This window comes from Micromys minutus, assembly GCF_963924665.1.
Source record: "Micromys minutus genome assembly, chromosome: 9".
Classification (NCBI taxonomy): Eukaryota; Metazoa; Chordata; class Mammalia; order Rodentia; family Muridae; genus Micromys; species Micromys minutus.
The window spans coordinates 61,940,286-61,965,980 of record NC_137978.1 but is presented as its reverse complement, the minus strand read 5'-3'; the positions used below and the strand labels follow the sequence as shown (position 1 = coordinate 61,965,980).

Below are 25,695 nucleotides of genomic sequence, written 5' to 3'. Positions count from 1 at the left end.
GATGGATGGGTGGATGATAGATGATGATGGATGGATGATGGGTGGATGATGGATGAGTGGATGATGGATGGATGATGGATGATGGATGGATGGAGAATGGATGGGTGGATGATGGATGATGGATGGATGATGGATGGGTGGATGATGGATGGGTGGATGATGGATGGGTGGATGATGGATGGATGGAGGATGGATGGGTGGATGATGGATGGATGATGGATGGATGATGGATGGGTGGATGATGGATGGATGGATGATGGATGGGTGGATGATGGATGGGTGGATGATGGATGGGTGGATGATGGGTGGATGATGGATGATGGATGGATGGATGATGGATGGATGAGTGGATGGATGGATGGATGATGGATGGGTGGATGATGGATGGATGATGGATGGGTGGATGATGGATGGATGATGGATGGGTAGATGATAAATGGATGATAGATGGAGAGATCAGATGACTGGATGAACAGGTGATGGATGGAATAATTAATAGATAAATGAATGTATGAATGAATGAATGGTTTTTATTATTCTCTGGCTAATGTGCTTCCAGTCTTGAACTGTAGTTGACTGTGTTCTAGCACAGTAGCTAGCTAGCACCAACAAGTTGAGCTTTGTATCCTTGGGAATGCTCTGGTCTCTTAGATAAGTGAAAGCCAGATTCTGTTCCCCCACCCCCTCTGTCTGTCTCAGAGCTAGACACTCTATTTCACCATCGTCTTGAGAAGAACTTGCTTAGTCTTAGAGTGGGGACACTGCTGAGTCAGCAATGACTTCTGCCTGTCCCTTTGAAAAGGGGTGTGGCCTATCTCTGTTGAAATGGCCTGTGTGCAGCAATACCACACTGGTGGCAGGTTCATAACAGCCCAGCATGAATGAGGATGGGAAGCAGGAGTCCTAGTGCTCTAGACCCATCCACCCATGCCATGTCCCCTCTCGTTTCCCACAAGGGTGTCTCCTGTAGTCTATATGGTCCATCTCCATAGGGGATGAGCCAGGAAACGTCAATTGCCCATGGCTGATTTTAGGAGCAGGTTTGGCCTGGCACTCCAAATCCCAGCCCTGATCTGTGTGTTGTGATGGGAGTGGCTCTCACTGATGACAGGAGCACAGACTTGACCATCCTACTCTCTAACACTCCGGGGTCCCTTAGTCTGCCTCAGCCCTCTCTCAGGTTCATCCTTGAAAGGCTCTGGAACGTTCAGAGTAGTCAGGCAAATTGTTAGCTAACTCCTAAATCTTCTTGGAAGTCCCTCCCTTTTCTTTTCCATATTCAACGGCTGGGAACCACTTGTTGGGTGGAGGCATCTGTAGTGCAGACTCCCTGACTACTCCATCTTATCCTGTGCAGCCCAGCCAAAGGGTTTGGCACTCATGGCAGATGTGGCCAAGTGTGCACCTCAGAGGGAACCTCCCTGAGGGAGTCTTCTCAGACCTGGACCAGGGAACTGGCAGAGCAAGTTCTGTGGCTCTGCCTCCCTCTGACACAGAAACAAGTAGTATAACCCCACGGCTGACTTTGCAGGCATGGCCAGACTCCTGAGCAGTGACCTTTCAGAGGAGTGCTCAGTGCCACAGGGAGGTTTGTGCTCCCTAACGGCAGAGTGGCAGATGTGGGGGATGAATGTCTCCTGGACACCAGATGAGCGGAGGGCTGGTTATCCACCAAAAAAGTTCTTCTTCTTGTTGCTGGGACAAAGCTGACATGTTCTGAAAGAAGGGAGGGATGGAGGGAGGGAGGGAGGGAGGGAGGAGGTGGGCTTATTCTGGCTCACAGTTTGAGGGATGCAGCCCATCATATTGGGGGAGGTATGAGGCAGCTAGTCATGTTACATCCATAGTTGAGAAGCAGAGGAGGAGGAATACCTGCTTTCCCCATTTTTTTCTTCCACCCAGAACTCCAACTCTACCAGAAAGTTCTGAAGCGGTGGGTGGGAGTGTAAGCATGGTAATACATCACTGAAAACTGACCTCACCCAGAAAGTCTGTCATGGCAACTAGGACCCAGATAGACCCAGAATGTCCCATCACTCCTTGGTCAGTGATACACACTCGGGGCTCTCTCCAGCTTAACAGAGTTGACCAGGCAATTCCAGACCCTTGGCTCTTCCTTCTCCAGTCTGGATAGACATGGTTGACTTTGGAAGATACAGAAGAGAACATCAATTCGGCCCTTTCCCAAAGCCAAGTGGGGCATCTGAGGGCAGTCTGTTGTCATAATCCTGCTGCAGAGGGAGAGTGAGGAGAGGGGCGTGTGTTAGCACCATCATCTGCCCCCACTGACACCTCAGCGCATTATGGAGGAGTGACTTGTGCCTGATGGGTGGCTGCCATGACAATTGTCTAGGCAAGAGGTGGCCAGGCCTGAGGCAAGGCAGGAGCTATAGAGGTAGTAGAGGCAGCCAGATTCTAAACTGCACACCTCAGTACATTGTGTGTAAGAAATGAGAAAGGCTATAGAGTCTGTGACTCCGGGTGTTCGGCCTGCCTGAGAAGGTTGAAGGGTAGAGCCACAGCCGAAAGTTGGGAGTGCTGAGGAGAGAGGCGTGTAGACGTTGAAGTCAGTCCATGTAGACCCACCAGTCACCTGACACACAGGAGCTAGCAGAGGAACTCATCCATGCACGGACAGCATTGGAATCGCCGACTCTTGGCTTGGGGTGTCGCCTAAGGGTAGCAGGCTTGCCTAGCATGCAGAAGGTCTCAGGGTTTATTCCCAGCCCACTAAAAAAAACAAAAAAAACAAAAAACAAAACACCCCATGACCCTAACTGAGTGCACCCAGAGGGATGGGGAGAGCCAGGTTTGAGAGCTGAGGTTGGACCCTGTTAGGAGCGGGAGGCCCAGGAGAGGCGGGCCATGTGTCCAAAGGGTCCCAAGAGATGGTATTGGGTGCCGAGAGGACAAAGCGTTTCAAGAAAGACAGAGTAATGACAGGTCAAGAATGCGGACAGCTGCCTTGGCAACCAGAGGGTTGTTAGTGACCTTGCCAGGAGTCATCTGGGTGGATCGGGGTTAAATCCTGAGGCCCCGATGGAGGAAGCGGGATGCTATCTGTCACAGTTCAGGAGGCCAGATGTCTGAGACCGAGCTGTCAACATGGTTGGAGCTCCCAGAGGCTCTGGGGGAGGATCAGTTCCCTGAGGCCAGCAGACCTGTCGTCTGCTGTTGTACACCGACTTCCTGCCTCTCTTTTCCTGGCCAGTTCTCAGTGTCTCTGTCTTCACCCCCCCCCTTGTTCTCTGGCTGCCCCACCTCAGTGGTACCTTCTCAGTGTTCCCCAGTTTAAACAGTACTCTGGGGAGACTGGCTACCCTGCCCCTGCCAGGATGCCCTTCGGGAGGGTCACACCAGGAAGGAGAAGTGACACCCTCTCTCAGAAACACTGACTTTATGAGGACAGTGGCATCTCGGGGTTTGGAGAACAGAGACCCAGAGCATCTCTGTCACTCGGAGAGACATCAGTTGCCCTTCCCTAGGGACAAGGACGAGGCTTTGAGGTTTCATGGCTCTTCCTATGAGAACTGCTTAGCACAAAAAGCAAGCTCAGTGGCTGGTTGAGAACATTCACTACATACACTCAGAACATTCTAGAATGTCCCCATGAGCATTTTCCCTGCCAGCTGCTTGTAGGAGCAAGCACCATGTCAGCCTCAGGTAACATGGGGACAAGTAACATGACCATTACCGAACTAGAGTCCCCTCCTGTTGTAGCTTTTTCCCTGATCATTTGTCTGGCATAGACTGGGACAAAGCACTTGCTTCTTAAAAAAAAAAAAAAAAAAAAAAAAAAAAAAAAAAAAAAAACTTCCCATTTTTGCATGTACATATGAATATTTTTGTATGTGTGTGGGTGTTTTTATGTGTGTGTGTGGCTGCAGATGCATGTGGTAGTTCAAGGTTTATGTCAGGAATCAGCCTCGATAACTTTTGCCTCACTCACTGAGACGGGTTTCTCAATCCAACTCAGAGCTCACTGATGTGGCCAGTCTTGCTAGCCAGCTTGTTTGGAGAACCCGTCCCTCTCTTCCAAGACTGGATAGACAGGCAGATTGCCATATCTAGTTGGTATATGCCGGGTCCTGGGGATGCAAATCTTGTCCTCACATTTACACAAGTGCTTAGCCGCCCCTCCCCCTCCCCCTAAAGCCTTGTGTTTTTGAAGCTTCATTTGGGTCAGGGTCTTTTCCAGGGTACCACAGACATCTCAAGTTGGGGCTCCAGGGCTGTGCAGAGCCTCCTAGATCACTAGGAAGCGGTTCCTCTTAGAAATGCAGAAGTTGGCACCGGGGCTCTCCCAAGCCCTCCACCTTCTGCTCCTGGAAACAGTGTCTGGTTAACTTCCTGGTGTCTTTGCTGCACATTCTGCTCCGTCTCCTCTGCCATTCACGTAGAAATCAGCAACCCACCCCAGCCTCCCAAGGCAAGTGTCAGTAGCCAGTGGTTCCAGCCAGCAGGACGTGTAGCCACCAGCTCAGTGGGCCAGCAGCGAACACTTGGAAAGGGCAGGGACCAAGCCTGTACCTCTTGGCCAAAAGTACTGAAGTGGGAGCGACCCTCCTGGGTCCTGTAGTGACCGACTGGAGTTGGCACCGTGGCCATTGTGTCTCTTTGCACCGTCCATACATTCTTGTCTCTGCCCAGCTTTTGAGAAGCAGGCAGACCACAGCTCCGTGTACTGTCGTTTCTCACTCTACGAGGATGCGGAACTGTGACCTGTTAGCAGAGTGACTGGCTTACTCTGATTATATTTTCAACTCTTGATGCATCCCAACAGCCATTAGCTGCCCTCCCCCCATGGCTGGTCCTAGCAGACCATACAGCTCATGGCCACCCCCATGAATCCCCCCATGACCACACCCACGCCCTCCGTGTGCCTGCCTTCTGAATGAGTGAATGAGGTAGTGACTTCACTCTTCAGAGTCTTTGGGCTCCTGATGTCTGTTTCCCAATCTCTAGATTGAGGCAACAGTCCTCCCAGGGCCACAACACAGGCTCCACCTACCATGGAGGTGGCGTTAGCTGCAGCGTCTGTCCCGAATAGGGGGAGCTAGAGCAGTCCAGGTCCTAGGCCTCTACTTTGGAAACATACTGTGCAAGGGTATCTGTGAAGTGGCCTGAAACTCACAATGCCAAGGGTTTTGTGGTGGAAATGCCTTCTGGGTTGGTGACGCTCTTGGGCCATATTAGATGGCTCCTGATGCCTCCAGCCCTTGAGGAATCCCCTCTAAGTCCCAAGTGGGGCTGAGCCACATCCTCCCGGAATACCACTCCAAGCAGCTCCAGGCCCTTTGCCCCAGTGACTCTAAGCCCTGAAGAGGAAGCACAGAGGGTCCCCCATGATCCCACGTTAGAAGGGCCACCCACAACTGCCAGATGTTGGCCAAAGGCTGCAGTTTTCAGGGTCTAGTTGGACATGGATGGATGGAACTCTTTATGCTCCTGCCCCAGGCTCCTAGTGACCTCACTGGGTTATCTAAAGCTCTGTCTCAGGGCTTCCTATTAAAAACCATTGATTAGAGTCTAGGAAATGCCTCAAGTTTATTGTTTATTTTAATGTAATTAATTGTGTGTGTGTGTGTGTGTGTGTGTGTGTGTGTGTTACAGAAACTCTCTCTCTCTGGAACCTGGAACTCACCAATATGGCTAATGTAGCTGGCCAGTGACTCCCAGGAATCCTCCTGCCTCTGCCTCCCCAGCATGTGCTACCACGCCTGGCTTTTTTCATGTGTCCTGAGACCTAAACTCAGGTCCTCCTCCTTTCGTGTCCTTCTAGATTGAGCCATGCTCCCAACCTAGTTTATTCGTTTTTAACACGGCTGGTGTGAGACTCAGCTTAGGTGTCATTCTAACACACCCATTTGAAGCACCCAGTGACTTCACTACAATCAGCATCCGAACATTCTCTCCTACCCCAAAGAATCTGGCACTCCATGTTCTCCCAGACACAGAATTCAGTCTTCAATACTTTCTATTCACTTGCTTTAGTTAGTTATTATTTGGTGGTGGGATCTGAACCCAGGACTTTGCACATGCTAAGCCCACACTCTGCCACCCTTGAGGGGGTTAATTTTACACTCGGGAGACACACTGCTAGATATCGAAGAATTAAACAGAAGAATGCACTTTAGCATTAGAGAGATGGCTCAGTCAGTAAAATGCTAACCTTGCAAGAAGGAGGGAAGGCCTGCATTCGGTCCCCTAGAACACGTGTAAAAAAGCCAGGTGTGATGTGTGCACTTGTAAGCCCAGCATCTGGTACAGAGAACTTGGCACATATCAGAGGCTAGCTAGCTCGCTAGCCTAGTCACTTGGTGAATTCTAGGCCAATGGCCTTGTCCCAGAATAAACAATATGGTGAATTGTTTTCCTGAGGCATATGGGCTAAGGTTGTCTGTGGGTTCTACCTTCACACACATGCATGTACAAACACGAACATGCATATCCTTTGTCATTGTCCTCTGCCACAAAATGAAGGCAAGAACAGTACCTGACAGGCTCCTGAAAGCAGACCAAAGCTAGGTGGCATGCAAGACCTTCCCCTCCAAAGCCTGCCTGGGCCCTGTGTCTGGAATGGTTCCCAGAGCCATTCCTGTGGAAGGTCTGTTTGTCCAGTGGGGCAAGTCCAGGCGCGCGGTTGAGATGCTGCTTCCCAGCTCCTGTGTCTACTCCGTCACAACTGATCACTGCCGTGAGCCCCGTGACTCCACATCAGCAGAGGGCTTCTGAACCTGTCTGGCCCAGGGTTCCTCCTCTGCAGTGGCCACAATTCAGAATCTAAAAGACGTCTGTGTTAACGATCAGTTTGCTAAACTCCGCTAAGATCAATGTTGTAAGCGCTGTCTGTTCCAGAACCCTCCCGAGTTTGCTAAGTTTCTCCTCTCTTTCCCGGTTTTCCCAGCTGAGCCCCTGCCACTCATGGACCTGTGCCGGCGTTCGGTGCGCCTAGCACTAGGAAAGGAGCGCCTGGGCGCCATCCCCGCTCTGCCGCTACCTGCCTCCCTCAAAGCCTACCTCCTCTACCAGTGATCCACGTCCCAGAACCGCCACACGACAGCCACCTGGTGCCAACTCACTGAGCCGCTGGGGTCCACTGACCCCTGCGCCTGGGATGGACGCCCACCCTCAGCCGTGGGCAGACGTACCCTCTCATCGTACCAGCTGCCTCTGCTGGGCGGGCCAATGCCAACGGACTTCTCCCTTCCCAACACTGGCTGAAGCAGCAGCATCCGAGCCCTTCCCTGAACCAGATGCAGAGAATAAACTATGAGAACCTCTCTCAGGCCGCGCCTCCTGCTCTCAGGTGGAGTGGGCTGCCCCCAACTCCCTGCAGAGAGAGTCTACAGCCACCTGGGGGAGGAGTCCTGAGGGGGGGCGGAGTCCTTTGGAGGTAAGACGAGTGAGAGATGCCAGGGCAGATTCAAAAAGCAGGAATGGCCAGGCCCAGGCCCCACAGATGAAGCGCGGGATGCCACGTACCATGGACACTGAAACAGAACCCCAGGTTCGACCTCCCTTGGGCCAACGAGTACCAGTGTTAGTGTCAGCTGCCGGCGCTCCGTGCCCTGTATTTATTCTTTAACCGGTAGCAAAGGCCATATATTTATTCCTCTTAGAAAGGAAACCTTGTTGGGTGGCTTCCCTCGATGTCCTCTGTTGCTTTCCCCTCACCTGCCACCTCCCTAGACTGTGTGTGCCACACCTGTCCTTCTCCCAGGCCCGGCCTGCAGCGTGTGAGCTCATGTGCACAGACACAAGGATGTACGACCCTTGACCCTGCTTCCACGAAGCTCTGCACCAAGTACCAGAGCAGACCCCAAAAGAGGGCTATGCCAGCCCCCATGTCCCCAGGTGCCTGCTTCTATTACCTTGGGCATCATACACCGTCACACATGTTTTGGTCTCTCGTCTTCCATGAGCTTTGGGTTTTGCCCCCCCCCACCCCATTCTTCTGATATCTCCCATTGGTATCCTCCAAAGCTCTAGGCCTGGAGGTCCATCGGGACATACGGGGTGAGTGGGGTCTCCAGCCCCTGGGAAAGCCACAGGTAAGACAGGATTAGAGAGTCCAAGAGCAGGGTGGGACATCATGAAAGCCTGTACCCCTCTCAGGCTCAAGACCTCACCACGCACACACACCCTCAAGTCTCAGAAGTGGGGTGTAGGACAGCCCCGGGAGATGATCACCTGTCTCTAGCAGTTCATGCACTGACTACCCCACGCCTGCTCCTGCTCTCTGGCTGTCTCTTTTACTTTTGAATCAACTCTGTAAATTGGGAATGTAGCCGGTTGGTAGAGGACTTGCCTAGCATGCAGGAAGCTCAGGTTCTATCCCCTGCACCAAGGAGAATCAAAGCTCAGGAGGCTGAGGCAGGAGGATTGCTGTTCAGTGAGGTAAAGAGGTCGGGGGGCCATCCCAGGTATAAACCTTGCCCTTTGAGAAAAAAAAGTTAACTTCCATTGGATCTGAGTTCTGTTCAACTTCCACACAGGTACAATAAATGACTTTATTTGTTAAAAAATGTTTAATATATTTACACATATATATATATATATATATTTGTAAGAATCATTTTAAGCAGCTGCTGTAGGGTACCTTAAAAAAAATCTTCCAGTAGAGTATAATTTTTAAAGCACAGAATTGGTGCCAAGCCTAGATAAAAAATGTAAATTATTCCCTTTATACTCTGAGGTTCTCCTCCTTCCGGGGCCGTTGTCAGACCGTAAGCTCTCACTTGCTCTCCTTCCGAGAGGATCGTATTCAGCCATACAGATCTGAGCTTGTCACCTCCACGCAGCATACCCCCATGGGTGCAGGTGACTTGCCAGGCTCTCCTGCGCCCCCCCTACTCCACCGCCCCAGGACTCACCACACCTCCCTGCCACCCTGTCACCGTCACCGTGAAGCCTTGTGACATGTATAGTTCTGAACCCCCCGTTCTGTTCTGTCTTATGATGACTCATAACAGTCAGTAACCTAATAAAGGAAAGTTTGTTAAAATATGAAAGCATTAGGGTCCTTTTGAGCCTGGGGGTGGGTGGGGTGGGAGGTGTGGCTAAGCCCTCTTCCATACAGCCAGTGATACTGCCTACTGTGTCTTGCCACTCCTTACCCTGGCGTAAGACTGGCCAAAGAGTGTGGGTACGATCCTGGGATACACCTCACATCTGCAGAAAGCTTTGCTACCTAGCAACTTGATAAATGTAGCCCATTGAGCTTAATAGGAAATGACTTTAAGTGCTGATGGGTTTCCCTCATTGCCTTGTGAAAATGCTCTGGCAGGGGGAGGGGGAGGCGATTGTGATCTAAAGTGGATAAATAAATTAATTCATTCATTGGGGGGGGGGTTAGTGCAGGAGTTGTGGAAGATGGCTTCTCACTCAAGTTTGGAACAGAGCACCAACGTGAAAAGCTCGGAGCAGTAGCATGCGTCTGTAATCCCGGCGCTGGGGACAGAGACAAGCAAGTCCCTGTGGGCCAGCCAATCATGCCAAATCCGTGAGCTCTGGGTTCTATGAGAGTCCCTGTCTCACAAAATAAGGTGGAGTGTGACGGAGGAAAGCAGCTGAGGTAAGCCTCCAGCCTCTCTGTGCTCCTGTGTACAAGAAGGAAAACTCGAATCGATCAGAGCAGCAGCTAGCATGACTGGTTCTGGCTCTCAAAGTCCAGTCTCAGCACTTACCGGAAGACCTTAGGCTTGTATCCCTCCAGTCAAGTGCACGGCAGTGTTGAAAGACCCTTGCCCAGGGAGCTCGTCCCTCCACCTGCTGCAGGCAGAGGCCCCATGGGAAGAACAGGAAATTCTGGCTTACTTCGAGGAACAATGGACGGCATCAAGGACAGTGAGCTCACGTTATAACTAGTGCCACAGAACCACCAAGATTGTGTGCAGCTCATCACAGGGTTGAAGGGAGACGGGGTGGGTGTACTTGAAGGACACGTTGGGCTCTGGGGGTGCTATGAGAAGTGCCATGTCAAGCTGAGCAGCGTGGCCCTTTCCAAAAGCCTCTTGACCAATCTTCCTTAGATCCGTCCATTGTTAAGTGCACGCTCCTGCTTTGTGGATAGAACTCCATTGGTAGAGTTCTTGCCTAACACCCCGAAACTGAATTCCCCAGAACCGTAGATAATCAGAGATGGGTCGCCAAGATGGGCTCAGCAAGGAAGGGCACTTGCTACCAAGCTTGATGACCTGAGTTTCGTCCCTAGGAGTGTCCCCACCACCCATATGGTAGAGAAAATTGACTCCCTCAGATTGTCCTCTGATGTCCTAACACAAAATGTGGTACATGCACACAGGCCACAGGACAATTAAGACTGTAAAAACAAAACCGTCTGACGTGGTGACATATATCAGTAATCTCGCTACTCAAGAGGCAGAGGCAGGAAGAGCAAGCGTTCAGGGTCATCCTAGGCTAGATAGTGATCTAGAGGCTGTGGGACGTGGGACCCTGTCTCAAAAAAAAAAAAATGTATACTACAGCCACCCCATCCCATAAGCCCAACCAGCGTTTCTGAGGCCAGCCCCAGGAAGCTACACTTTCTTACATGTCCCCTTCCCAGGTAAGCTTGCTTGAGAGACATGCACAATGGCCCTTATACCACGCTCACGCTGTCTCTCACCAAGTTGCTAGGTAAAGAGACTCACTTCGGTGTGGTGGCAGCTTGACCCAAGAACTAGTACATGGCATCCTCAGTCTAACACTGGTTGTGTAACCTTGGATGAGACTCTGTAAAATGGCAGTCACAAGGGACTGGTGGAGCCCCGCAGAGCAGGCCTGGCGGCGGCATGGCACAACCCATGTGCCAGCATGCGCTTCCGAGCCCAACTCTTTGGGAAGACATTGTTTCCTCCACTGCAACCTGGCTTCTGAGTACAAACCAACATTCCTGATCCAACCTTCTAACTAACATCTCTTCCCAGGTAGCGTTCCACAAATCAAGGTGGATCCTGGGGGGAAGGACCTTTCCACACCCGCCCCGGATGTAGGCAGAGGAAAGAGGGCAGGTCTAGAGTTATTTTTAGGCAGGAGTTCATGTCTGGGTTGCAGTTGGAACTCGGGCCTTCTTCGAAAGGGTGGCAGGGAAAGAGGGGTCAGGCATGGGGTAGGGGAGGCACCAGAAAAATGAGGGCCTTTGTACTGCCAAGAGACTTCTGGGGGAGCCGGCCTTTGTGCTGAAGGGAACAGTTTTAATAAAACCATCTGTGCAGACTTGGCCCATCTGGTTGTAATTAATCCCCTGCCTTCAAGCAGGTAGCCGGCTCTCTGGCTTGGCCATACATGGGAAGCTGCCTCTGTCTCCATCCTGGGCAGCAGCCTCCCTCCCCGCTCCTAGGCGGGATGAGGAATGTGGACTTTGCTGAACCGTAAACTATGTTGGGGAAGCTGGGGAGGGGGCTGAAGACAGAGCAATTCGTTCATGTTCCAGTCCAGACACCCAAACATGGTCGGGTTCCAGCCACAAGGAATATTTGAAATAAATGTACTGCGCGGGGCCAGGAGTTTGCTGTGTTTTCTGCATGGGGCCATGGCAACCGGAGAGGAAATCATGAGCTCGGATCAGGCCGAAGGAAGGATCAACAAATGATGTCCTGGCCCAGCAAGCCAGAGGAAGCCTCGCATGACTCTCCGAGAGCTTCTCAGGACTCAGCTGTGGGGAGCCAGGACTACTGTCCATCTTTCTGGTGCACTCAGACCTCAAGATCCACTTCTAGACTCAGATGTTTCATTATGGTTTTGGTAGATCATAGGAGGTCGGCTACCGTCGCTGAAGGTCTGATAATGATTTTCTAAGCAGAGGGGGTGTTCTCAGTAAGAACACCTAGACTAAAGGCAGCCACTAGAATGTAGCCAATCTATGGACATGTCACTAGTGCAGACCTTAGCCTGGGACCTGTCTTCCAGCCCAGGCCTGGCTGGAATCCTTCTGGGCCTGTTTCAGCAGAAAGGCATCCTCTAGGTTCCTTCTTTATCCAGATGCCATCTGATGTCTCTCAGCATGTGGCTTGTAAATGCCCATAAATAACAGGTCCCCAGCTGGGGGTGTCAGCTGAAGTCCACAGATGTCCCCTGCATCTGACTCACCTGGGAAACTCCAAGCCCCAGCAAGCTTGCTATGCCAAAATGGAGACTCTGGCGACTGATCGATGCTAGATTACCCCAGAGTTCTGAGATCCCAGAATTCTGCAAATGGCTTTCCCCAGGCAGATCCCTCTGCCATTCCCCGTGATCCCCCAGAAACCTCCAGGGGCTAAGAAGGATCTTGGTGACATCCTTGATCTAGAAACTTCCATGCGAAGGCTTGGCCAGGTCTGTCTGCTTTGCTCTTAGCACCTGTCGAAGCCCAGGAGAGCTAAAGGCTAAAGTGGAGCTGTCAGCACCTCACCCAGGCTCAAAGGCCTAGTCTTCAGAACTCAGAGACTGGGTCTACAGGGGAAATTCCCTTCTGAGAAGCTGAACCAGAAGGCTGTTGACATTATCAGGTCTCTGAGCCATGGCTCAGGCAAGACCTTTCTATCAGGACTGTCCCCTCAGGAGGTTTCTTTTAATTTATGATGAAACTGAAACCACATGACATTAAACTCAATATTGTTCGGTGCACACATCGGTGACTTTTTAGCACACTCTCAATACTGGGCATTAGCCTCCTCCTTCTTGAACTCAAACACTTCGTCATCCCCAAAGGAATACACACACACACACACACACACACACACACACATGCATACACATGCACCATACATACACACACATACATTCATATATACCACAAGCATAGCCCATACACATACATACACACACATGCACCACACACTTACATACACCACACACACAATGCATACATACACATATACACTCACATATACCACACACACATGCACTACACACATACATACACCACACATACATACCACACATACCACATACACCTACCACATGCATATATACTCACATACACCACACACACGACATACATACATACATACACCTCACATACATATACCACATATACATCACACACACACACACACACACACACACACACACACACACAATCCCTCTCATATTTTCCCTTGCCCACAGTCCCTGGCAACCATGCACCTACTTTCAGCCTCCTTGGATTTCCTGTTCAATAGACTTGTGACACCATGTGGACTTTTGTATCTGTCTTTTGCTTCCAAATGGCCTGTGAAGAGATATTCCCTCACATTCTCCCTTATTATTTCTCTTTGTCTCCTTGTCTGTCAGAGAGGGAGAACATTTCCTCTCAGGATTCTTTCAGGACCCCCAAGCCAGTGTCAACAGAGAGCTCAGAGCACATCTAAGCCACAGATGCATAAGAGGCACTTCATGGTTCCCAGCCACCAAAGTCCCTGTGTGCATGCCGTATCTACCAAAGCCTTTTCCTACCAGGACATCTTTCAAGACCATTGCCAAGACCCAGGAGCCTCAGTTACTCTGGGAGGAAACCAGGTCTAGTTTGTTGTTGTGGTGGTGGTAGTGGTGGTAGTTTGGTCTGGTCTGGTCTGGTCCAGGAGCAAAAAGGGCCAGGTAATAAAAGCTTCAAGGCCTTGCTCAGCATCTCTGAGAAAGCAAGCAGTTCCAGGTTATAGCCCCTGTTTTTATGCCTGTCTTCTTAGAACACTTGTTTCCGGGGCCCAAGTGAGTTGGTCACACGTCCTGGGTTCAATGGCATCTTCTGAGACCCTTCCCCAGAGAAAGTCACACCCTTGGGTTTGGTCTCAAAACACAGACACATTATCTGGGGTTACTATTCAGCCTTCTACCTGCATCTTAAGGACAGAGTTACTGGGGTGGCTGAGAGAACTTTTCCAACAGAAACCCATGAGAGATGCAACCCAGGCTAGCCCATGGGGGCTGCTGCCAGACAGCGTTCTCAGTCACCATGGTTATACTACCTTCTCTCCCTAGCAGCTTACCTGAGGCTAGTCCTATATGATACCAGGTGTGCTTGATCCATATTCCCTGGGAGGAACCCAGGGCAGACTCAGAGACCATTAGGGTCAGTTACAAACGTGTTAGTGTACACATCAGTGCACGCGAACTTAGACACTCCCCTCTGACCTACTACACTACCAGGGTCTGCAAAAGAGGAGCATTGCTCAGAGATCCCTGCAAACAGAGGTTGAGCCTGAAGGGGACATCACATCTCAAGGGTCAGATTCCCTTTGGAGACCTCAAGAGGTCATCTCCCTCCATCCGAAGGCACAGGACCCCTGCAGCTTTCCCCGGAGGGCTACTTGAGTTGGTCCTACAAGGACATGGAATGTGAATTCTGAGCTACTGGGAGACAGAAGGCATGGCTGGTGCCATGCCAAGCTGGGGTGCCGTGGTCAGCCGGCATGGTTCTCTGTGCGCCGGGTTTGATTTACAGGAGGCAGTGAGCGGCTTGCTCCAACTGCAGACAGAAAGCTATTTGAAGCAGCTGCCAGATGTTGTGTCTGAGCTGGGTTTTACAACTTGCTTACTGGTGAACAGCCACCTCCTGTTGGAGTTCGGCTTGCCCCCGTGGGTTCGGGCCCTGGCGCCACTCCCACAGGCCTTCGCTCAGCTGCCTGGAGGCTCCCTTCTGTTTAGCAGGAACCTTACTGGGACCTTTCGGGGAGTCAGGCTGGGAGTCCCGTTTGCAAAGCATCCACCTTCCTGAGGAGGTCTCGAGTGTCTGAGTTCGGGATTTCTCTTAGGAGCTCTAAGAATGCTCTGGAATGTCTGTTTGAGCTCAAGCACTTGGGGTGTGGCCTGAGAGATGTGTGTACCGAGTATGACTCTTAGCCACCTGACACCAAAGGCATGGGGGACCAGGGCTGGGACCACAGCTCAGCCAAGAGCTTCTAGAAAGTTCCTAACTGTGTGCGTGAGAGAGGGAAGTCCTAGTGAGTACAGACTGTCCGTGGAGGCTGCTGTGTCAAGCCAGGACAGCCCTGAAGGGTTGGTCAGGATTTTCCCCAGCATGAGGCTACCGGGGTTCACTGGAAGTTAGAACATGTTTCCCAGCCCTCCCTGTGGCAAGAGACTCGGGACTCCAGGCTCATGGTCACTTCCTGGGGCCGTGAAGCGGGTGACAGGGAAAGGGGCGGGGAGGAGGAAGGAGACGCATGATTAATCTTGTTGCTTGTGAAAGCATGTCTGTGTTCGTCCAGGAATACTGGCCGAAGGCCGCCAAAGTGGACAGAGTGTTCAGTCCCCTCCTGAAAACGCCAGCGATGTTTTGTTCGCGGGGGAAGGAAAACACCCTTTGCCTAAGCTAGAACTTGGCCCTGCCTCTGGGAGACGCCTGGGAGGCCCCCTTCTGTAGTTGGGGATGAGAGCCTGGCTTCTCTTAGGTGCCAGGGGTGCCCTCTAGCATACAGTCCTCAGGAACGCCCCTCTATGCTCTTGCCCAGTCCCCCCCCCCATTTTCTTCTGAAATAAGGAAAGAAAAGCCCCCAATAGCTATCTCTCCCTAAAACCTGTGTTGCGGGGCCCAGAGATGATGGCGGAACTCAAGACATTCCCAGGCTGGCTCACATCAGGCACAGTGACCCTGCAGAAGTGTAGGGAGACCCTAAGTCTGGGGTCTGGACTCAGAACATCCGTGACTGTGGCCCTGTTAGCTTCCCAGGTAGCCTGGCTGTGCCTTCTGTGATACAGGACTAATAATGATTTCCAACCAAGTTCGTGGTGTTACCAAGATCAAAGGCAATGTGAGAACAGAGACACAACCTGAAAGCCCAAGGAGTCTGCCCCTCCTCCTAGATTATTACCCATTTATTTACAGGGCAGGGGGAAGGAGACACCTCCTAGGAATGCCTACTGCTGCCAGACAGTCCCTCCCTCTGGCCCAACACTTCCTCCTGGGTCCATAGCAGCCCTCCAGGAAGCTGATGGCCTCTTTGAGCATCTCCCACCCCCGCCCCCACTTCCTGAAAGGATGGATTTGGCTGCAGGTGTCACTTCCTTCGAGGGAAACCATGCAGCCCAGCCCAGACTCACCCTGAGAACAGGCTGGCCTATGAAGAAGGCTCAGAGGCTAGGGGTCCCTGTCAGGAAAACCTGTAAAAATGTTGCCAAAGACCCCAGACTCCGTTAGTCCCATTAGACCCAAACATTGTCTTCACCAGACATGTGTGGACCCTGAATAGAGGCCAAGAGAACCTGAGCCAGGGACGCAATGGGAGGAAACAGACATGGGCTGCAGAGGGGGGTGTGGTGGACCCTCCTAGTCATTCTGGACAGGGGTGTCCGAAGGGCATTTGGAAAGGTGAGTAGGAGTGTTCCAGAAAGGAAAGCAAGCCTATTTATGTATGTTTATGAATAGAATTGGTTGTTGCTGAGGAGCTCTTTGTAAAACAATAGAACCCAGAGTTTGATTGGTTCAGTGGTAGAAGTTAGTGATGGTGGTAGTGATGGAGATGGTGGTGAAGATGATGGTGATGACAGTGATGGTGACAGAGATGTGATGGTGACGATGCTGTCATTAAAGTACATGATGTCTCTCTGCAGCCTGCAAAAAGCTCTTTGAAGAGTGTTAGCCCAGACCCTCAAGAGCCAGGGTAGTCTCTGAGGCCAAATCCATTCAGTTTCTGGCTTTCTGAGATGAACCCCTTCAGAACAATTAACCTGAGGAAGGCCCTGGATTCCTAGGCTATTCTGCATCTGGTCCTTTTCCCACTGGGGATCTCGGGGTAGTCATGAGCCAGGCCAGCAAGGCTGCTGTCGCACGGTGGAGCGTGTGCTCAGGATAGTAACACCCACCGGCTCTTTCATGGCCAAGAGCCTGTGGGAACGTTTTCCCAAAGTTGCCTTTGGCCCCAGATGCCAGCAGGTGCTCACGTGGGTTCTTTCTAAAGCTGATGGGTTCAAACATGTCTGCCAGCACAGGCCCAGCAGAACCATCTCCCAAAGCCAGTTCCACACACACGGAGCATGGGCTAGAAGACTAAGACCAGCCTCAGTGCAGGCCACCTGTTGGCTGTTTCAACCTGAGAGGCCCAGGGAAGCCCGGTTGCTTTCATCGCACTTCCATGTCTACTTTCCCGGGAATTCTAGAACAGTTCTCTTCGGAGTTTAGAAAGTGACCCCACAGGGCTAGAAAGGTGGACTCAGTGGATAAAGCACTTACTGTGCAAGCATGGGGTCCTCAGGGATCATGTGAAAAGCCAATCACAAATAGTTTATCTGTGACACCAGCCATGGGGCTTACACAAAAAAGGGGGGCACCTAGCACAGTGGTTCTCAGCCTTCCTAACACTGCGACCCTTTAATACAGTTCCTCATGTTGAGGTGACCCCCAACCATAAATCATCTCATTGCTACTTCACAACTGTAATTTTACTACTGTTATGAATCGTAACCTAAATATCTGATACAGGACCCTGAAGAAGTCTCAACCCACAGGTTGAGAACTGCTGGGCTAGCTAAATCTGTGAGCTCCAGTTTCAGCGAGAGACCCTGTCTTGAAAAATAAGGTGGCTATCAGTCAAGGAAGAATGCTGACATCAGCTGCTGGCCTCCACTTGCACACAAGGGTATGTGAGCCTGTTTGTGCATGTGTGTACATGTACACACACAATCCTAATTTCTACTCATGTTGGCTCCCAGGTCTGGGGGGCCAAGTTTTCTGCACACTGATTCCTGGTTGTTCTAGAAAGCCTGACCTGGGTAAGGTCGTCTCCTGCTGCACCTGCTCCTACGCTACTTATGATGTGGGCATGCTCTGTGGCCTCACCCAGGGCGGCTGTGCAGAGGGGCACCACAACAAGCAGGCTGGCCTCCCCAGGGCCACATGACTCCTGTTTTCTCCGTAAACATTGCTCGGTCCAAGACCAACGAGGACACCTGACCCGGCCGAGGTTACCCTGGTCTTCTGAGCTCTGTGTCAGCTGCCAGCTTATTTTTACGAGCTGTTTAATCTGCGCACTGTCCTCTGTTCCCAGTAGATGAGGACACACATTCCAGGATGGCCTCGAATGATAACAGCAGCTGTCTAGACAGAGGCTGGCCCCAACACCATCATAAATAAAAGTAGCTTTGTGCTCCAGGCTCTCGCCTGAGCCCAAGGAGGGGCGAGTAGGCCCCCGGAGGGCCAGCTGCCATGGGGCTCACCCAGCTGCTGTCTGTCCCACACCCTGGGAGCCTAATAGAGTGCCTAAGACCTACACAAGGGCAGAAAGCAACCTGCTGGCCCTAGGATGCCCTTGGAAGAATGAGGTGCTGAACACTGGTCCTTTCTCTGCTCTGTCCAGCCATGTGATCTGACAGAGCAGTTTAAACAGAGAACACAAGGCAGTCATGTGCTGATTTAACTTTAGACGCCAGAGTTAGTGCTCTGCCGCTGCTCCCTGGACCCAGGTCTCCAGGCACAGGCAGAAGTTCCGGCTTCCAGCTCTCTCGCCTTATTCTCCCCTTGATCCCCGGAGCCTGCACTCCCTCCACGTGGCGTTCATTCCCTGGTGCGTTTTCTACTCCCTCTTTCAATACTGACTGGACCCTGTTTTCACAGAGCCAGGCGAGGTTGGACTCGGGTCTGAGAGGAGCTGTCAGTTAGAGAAACCAGAGAGCTGGGCATGGCTAACACCTCCATCAGGTGTGCCAAGAGTGTGCACAAGCAGTCACGGGAGCATTCGGGCCAACGTGGGGGCATACAAAGGAGCCCACAGGGAAATTAAGCCTCTGGTTCTTCTCTGGGTCCGTGGCATGTTCATTTAGCTTCTCAGAGGGGAGAGGGAAGCCGTGGAGCACAGTGGGAGATTTACCAAGAACCAAGATGGTTCCTGAATACAAGCTGGCTCTTGGGCATGGCTGAAGGTGAGGGGACCACTGTGGGCTAGATTCTGCAAAGGCATAAGTCAGTGTGACATCTATGCATGTCAATGCCCTGAACATGAGATGGACTTTCTTTTCATTACTAGAGACTTACCGACTAGATCTCCATGCTAACACTCCTTTGAAAGGAGCACAGCTTCCCCTTGGGCCTTGGCAACCCTATGCTGACTCCTCAGCACATAGGTCTTCAGAGAACGGTGCCTCGGGGCAGCAGAAAGGACGGCACCCAGATGAGGCATACCCACCATGCACTCACTGGTTTTTTCCTCATGCCCCAGCAAGCGCCAGAAAGACCTGAGGATCCTTTTCTTTGAAACCTTTGTCAACCTATCTGATCTAAATGACATCTTAGAGCTGAAGTGCCCAGTAAGGAATTCCCAAACCAAGGAGATCCTTCAGACTCAGCAGAGAAAACGTTTCCTCCCTCCCCAGACACCGCCCCTACCCACCCACCCACAGAGGGTCCAAAATCAGGAGAGAGTTTTCTGTGCTGAGGATAAACCAACAACTGTTTAAACAGAAAGAGAGTGTAGGATCTTCCTTGGCTCCTCAGATGACACCTACCCCTCTGACAGGTACCACGAGGTCAGGGGTTCCCTTCCACACCCATGGTAGCCAAGCAAGCTTGGTCCACCCTATTCCCAAGAGGCACGCCCATTCTGGCCGCAGGGAAGGCAGCAAAGGCTCTGATGCTTTGAGCATTGGTTAGCTTACCTGACTTTTAAAGGTATGGTGGAGTGTCTAGGAGAGATGGTGGATGGGACCTCCGTGCAGCCATAGGAAAAGACTGTGTTGACAGTAAGGTAACCAGCCATTTCCAGGAACAAGAGACAATGGGGAAAACCTATTAGGTAACCAAGAGAGGACTAGAGCAGGAAGGGCCCCCTCCCGTCATGTCATTTGCCACAGCATTCACCCCGAAAACACACTCAAGTCAAACAAGCACAGTGTAAGGAAGAGGGCAGAGAGTTCCCTCCCTGTCTTCTGTCCTGAGATATGGCCTCATGTAGCCCAGGCTAGTCTGGTAGGTAAATCTCTGCTGACAGAATACACCAGTTCGAGCCGAATTAAAAAGCATATAAAGGCAGGTTTATTGGGGGGAGCTCTTGGGAGGCTTGGATGATCTCCCAGGAAGAGGTCGGGGAGGTAGCATTCAGGAAGAGAGAAGTGTAGTGGGGGGGGGCTATGTCTGGGTAATATACTAAAGAGCCCAGCCGCTGGGCTAAAAGTTCAGGGCAGAGGGCAGAATACACCAGCCGCGCCCTTTAACAGGTGAGACTGATCCTGGGAAAGCTAGGTCTGCTTTGGTATGATGACCAGGCACCTCAGTGGCTTATGGCTGTGACCCCTGATCTTCCTGCCCTGATACACTGGAAGTACAAACACAACCACCATGTCCGGTTTGTGCAGTGCTAAGATGTGTCAGGCAAGTACTCTACCAAATGAGCCGCATCTCCCACCCGAGGGCTCACATTTTACATGTTTATGATCTTTAGAACTGAACTCGAGCAAACATCCTTGTAACAAGCATCAGGAAAGGCCAGGTAGGACCTAAGGAAGTGTCTGTGCCCCAAACATGTGGTAAAGCACCAGGATCTGCTATCTCAATGCCACTGAAATTCTGAAAGGTTAGACCGCCCCCATCCCCTTCATTTTACAGAGGGGGAAACTGAGGCATGGGGGAGGCGAGGCTTGACTCAAGTGTGACTCACAGCTGGCAAGGGCAGAGTCGGGATTCCAGACACAGATGGCTCTGATTCCCTGTTGTCTTGGCCTCTCTGTGGCCTGCAGCGCCTGGCACTGAGCTGGCACCAGACATGTTTATTCAGCACAGGGCCGGGAGAGATCCGAGCCCTCCCTGCCTTGCTCCGAGTGGAGCTTCACTCTGGAGTCTCACACGGCAGCTTCCCAAACAAGAGTCTGTTGAGGATGTGGAACAAACAGGGAAGCATTGGAGCAGCCACCCCGCCTTCAGGGGCCTCTGGCCTGGCTGGACAGAGGGAGACATCCAAAGTCAGAAGCCTGGCCTCGTGGCCATCCGGAGTGGAACAAAAGCCAGGGGGTGTGAAATGGGGACATGGCCCTTCCTAACTGTCTTTGGAGCCCTGGCCAGCCCAGGGTGTTCGAACCCCACCAACATCTCCCCTCAAAAACGCAACAGGAAAATAAGGTCCAGGACAGAAAACGGCAGTAACGTGTGAACATGGGTGAGACCCTGTTCATTCCAGATCTTTGGTGAGGGGCCCAGGTCTGCTCGGAGTTGGTCATGATCCCTAGGGTGGTGGCTGGGGGGTTGTCACGTTGAGGTACCTAGGAGAGGGTAAGAGTGGAGAGTCTGAGTGTAGCAGCCCGGAGTGTCCTGAATCTGACACAGGACATCAAGAACATGACCCTTGCCCCCTCCCCACAGCCTCTGACCACCCTTTCCTTTAGCTCCTCTGGCCAGGGAGGAAGGAACCTAGAAGATGAAACTACCTTGTCTATGTTCTCTCCATACTGCAGTTGACCCCAGTAAGCCCTCTTTCCCTGGTAGAACCTATGCAGCCTAGCTATATCCACTCTCTTAAAGTGCCTTCAGCCCTTTTAATTTGGGGAACTACCTGCCCAGCCTGTGACTATCCACCGGTGTTTCCCCATGACCATTATCAACACCATTGGGAAAGAATCCTGCATCTCAAGAGAAGCCTGGAGCTGGATGAATCCTGTAGCCCAACCCTCTGGGAGCTATCTCAGGCTCACCCAGAGCTGCTGAGAGTGAGCCACACTGGCTGGAAAAGCATCAGAGATGAGGAGAGAGATCTGTGCCAACTTCAAGTGATCTTTTGCACGTCTGCATCCACAAGCACCCCAGACCAGGCTCCACTGAACTCTTCAACCTATTTCTGCTGAAGCCAGTGGGAGCTGGACCTCTGGCACCCACAGCTGAAAGAACCTGGGGTGGCCAGCCTCAGTCCCCTTGTCTCCATACCGTAAGCAAAAAGGCTTCCCCTGGGAACCTGAAGGAGGGAGAAGGTTACTGAGTCAGCGAGGCCCATCGGGAGCACAGCCCTGAGGCAAACCTTGGCCAGTCTCAGCCTCCTGGATGTTAGAGTCACTCAAACCAACCCCTTCGGGTAATGGAGATAGCCCCCAACCCCTTCCCTGCTCAGCGGGAAAGAAGAACAGACAGACAGAAGACACTTGGTGTTGGCATTTCTCACTCAGACGAAGCTGGCTCGCAGGGGCCAGCGATGTTCTAGACCGAACTCCAAACCTCACGTCCACCCAGAGCCTCAGGGTGTGAGCTCACTTAGAAGGTGGCTCTTTCTCCCTCTCTCCACATGTAAGTGGAGAGGTACAACAGATAAAGTCACATCCAGTGACCTGTGTCCCCATGAGAGACGGCACAGACGGACACAGAGCTGAAGACCATGTGCCGGAGGAGGCAGAGGTGTGAGAGGTACTTCTTTGAGCCAAGGAAGGCTGGAGCCACTCTAAGTGGGGAGGTGTCTGGACAGGTCCTCTCAGAGCCTGGAGTTTACATCACAGTTTACCATCAACTGTGAGAGAGGATGTATTTGTTGTTAGCTCCGGGAGATCACTACACGTCTTGAGTCTAGCCCTAAGGCAAAGGGCATGAAAATCTCTTGGGGTGATCTACACAGCACAGCCTCTAAACAGGAAGCCAGGGAAAGAGGGAGCCAGGTCCTGAGGAATAAGAGGAAGGCTGGAGGGAACGGCTGTTGTCACAAAGGGCAGCCTACCCAGATGTGTAAGGGAGACCTGCTCTCTGGGGTAAACTGTCACTCAGTGTGCTCCTGGTGGCCCTGTTGGCACCTCGGGCCATTTTTTCACATCACATGCACATCTAGAGCTTTCAGAGACCCACCTGCCTGCTCTGCTTCAGAGAAAGTCAAGAAGGAACAGAGTCCCCCTGTAGCCACTCGCCAGGAAAACAACCCAGGGACACAGATTTACCAATACATGTGCTTTCTCTCACTCACTCTGTGTGTGCGTGTGTCTGTGCGTGTATCTGTGTCTGTGTGTATCTGTGTGTGTATGTATATGTCTGTGTGTATAACTGTCTGTGTGTGTATCTGTGTGTATGTATGTCTGTCTGTCTATGTGTATGTCTGTGTGTATGTACATGTCTGTGTGTGTATATGTCTGTGTGTCAATATGTGTGTTTGTATGAGTATGTCTGTGTGTATATATGCGCGTGTGTCTGTGTGTATGGGTCTATGTGTATATTTGTATCAGTATATGTGTGTCTGTGACGCATGTGTCTGTATGTGTATCTGTGTATGTTCATATATCTGTGCATGTGTCTGTGTGTGTATGTTTATTTGTGTCTGTATGTGTATGTGCCTGTGTGTTTGTGTGTGTCTGTGTATGTGTATCTGTATGTGTGTGTTTGTGTATATATGTGTTTGTGTGTGTATATGTGTCTGTGTGTGTCTATGCATGTGTGTCTATGTGTGTCTGTGTCTGCATGTATGTTTGTATGTGTGTGTGCATGTGTGTATCTGTGTCTGTGTATGTGTCTATGTGTGTGTCTATGTGCGTCTATGTCTTTGTATGTATCTATGTATTTGTGTACATGTGTGTCTGTGTGAAAACACCTGAGGAAGCCATAGGTAAAGCTCGGCAGTTGTTTCTCAGGACACTAGCCACTTTGATTTTTGACACATGGTCTTTCACCTGCCTGGAACTCAACAATGAAGCTTGGTTGGCTGGCCAGCCATCCCCAGGGGAGTCACATGTCTCCACAGCCTCCCCACAGCACTGGGATTGGAAATATGAAGCCTACACAGCACCCCTCACCCTCTTCTTGGATCCTGAGGGTTGAACCCAGGTTCCCATGGTTACAACTGAGCCATCTCCCGGCCCTAGGTAAGGGAAGTTGGATTTTTACAAGAGGAGTGTGGAGTCAAGCACACAGCCAGGTCTAGGGATTCATTTGGACTGAACAAAAGGACAAACAGATGCACCGAAGGCCGGGTGGGTCAAGCACCAATGAAAATAAAGGCCATAAATCAAAATAAAGGTGATAAAGGCCAATTAAAGTCCCAGGGTCTATAGGGACCCTGCCCATCAGTCTCTTGACACACATGCTGGGTGGTCAGATGACAGGTGGGTGGGGCTGTTTTCTTCAGTGTTCAGCACCCTTCATTTGATGGGGTCCAGGTACAGGCCTTCCCCTCAGTCTGTTCCTTAAGTGCCTTAACCTGGTTTTCCTGGTATGGCTTTAATACATCCGTGTGCCCATATGTTCCCAGTGTGGTGTGACCAGTTCTTCACGGTTCACTTCTTACTTACCTTACCTGAGTTTCTTACTACTCTCTTCTTCAGTTTCCATGCTAGCTATCGGTCCATGCCTCAGAGTTGCTGCCGGATGGGTAGTCACTTCTACGTGCACAGAATGAAGTGTTATCCTGTCTGCATTTGCACCAAAAATGCAGCCGAGTGCTGCTTGTAAAAAGGGGTCACCCGGGGCAAGGCACAGCCTGAAAGCCACAGAGGGCTCCTGAAAGAACCTAGGGGCTTCTGACAGGAGTCAGGGACACCAGACAATCCCTTTGAGTTTTCTGTGGCTGCGTGACAACCCACCACAGACACACGATGTGTGACTTCACAGCTCTGGAGGCCAGACGTGACCGAGGCAGGTAAGATCAGGGCTGAAGCCTCCGGGGAAGAGTATTTAAATTTTCTAGTTTCAAGCAGTGCCTCCATCCCTGGGCTCGCAGTCTCCTGCTCTGTCTTCAAAGCCACGAGCTTTGAGGCGTCTTCATCTCTTCCTTTCTCTGGCTCTCTGTGTGCTATCTCCTCTTCCTGTTTATGTCTCTCTGACATTTCCTGTCTCTCTCATTTTACGTCTATGTGTCTCTATTGCTTTGTCTCCGACTTTCTTGTCTCTGATGCTCCTGTCTGCTTCTTGTGGGATCCTTTTGGTAACACCAAACCTGCCTGGGATTAAGGAAGTTCTTAATCCCACCTTCAAAGTCTCTTTGCCCTGTAGAACCCTGAAGATGATGTAGATGTCTTCACAGAGATGTCACTCTTCTCACAGCAGCCTCTGTAACTAATGTCACAGCCAGTCACAGGCGCTTAAACTGCAGCTCTCCCTTACACAGGTAATTTTCAGGCCACCTCCCAGGGCCACTGGGGAATTGGCCTCTCGCGGTTAAAAATGCTCCAGCTGACCTTTGACCTGTACACTCGGGGCTCTGTGCCCAGGCCAGCGGCAAACAGAGAGAACCCTCTCCAAAAGTCAACAGGGGTGGTGGGGCAGAGGCCCATTAGCCAGACACAAAAGGACCTTGTCATTGTAGATCACCCACTGTCCTAGCATCTCAGGAGATCTCCAGAAGGCACAGCTAGGGAGGCTAGGAATGCAAGCACCCCTACAAGCCAGAAAGTGACAGCACTGTTGGCAGCTGCTTCAGTCACTGTCTGCAAAAGAGAGAAAGGGCTACCTTAGCAACACTTATTCGGACACCAAGGGGTGAGTTCCAGGCCCAGTAAAGAGTTTTAAGATTAAAAAAAAAAAAAAAAAAAAAGCCTGGTGTCCTGCTGCTATATACAGGCCAACATCTGTGAGGCACAGAGGTGGGAAGGATTTTTGACTCTATAGAAAATTCAAGGTCATTCTGAGCTACATGAGACCCTGTGTCAAAATACTGAAGAAGAAAGGAAGGCAGGGGGAAAGGCAGATAAAGAATTTGTCCCTGCACAGAGCTAGCATCGAGGGGGTGACAGACACCCAGGGAACCTGGCTTTGAGAGTTAGACAATCCTGATTGTCTTTCTAGACAATATGGAGAAGGTGCTAGTGGACAGGGCCCAGGCTAGCCAACAGGTCCTAGAATGTTCTCAGGAACTA

The 25,695-nt window shown here is 51.4% G+C and overlaps 1 protein-coding gene across 1 annotated transcript in view; it reads left to right on the top strand.

The window, feature by feature from the left end:
• Positions 1-8,972, top strand: part of SPSB1 (splA/ryanodine receptor domain and SOCS box containing 1) — a 58,886-nt gene extending 49,914 nt beyond the window's left edge. Inside the window, exon 3 of the mRNA XM_080920587.1 lies at positions 6,908-8,972. Within this exon, the coding sequence (XP_080776713.1) occupies positions 6,908-7,035 (128 nt within the window). The 3' untranslated portion in view covers positions 7,036-8,972. The remainder of the gene's footprint in view (positions 1-6,907) is intronic.
• The last annotated feature ends 16,723 nt before the right edge of the window (positions 8,973-25,695 follow it).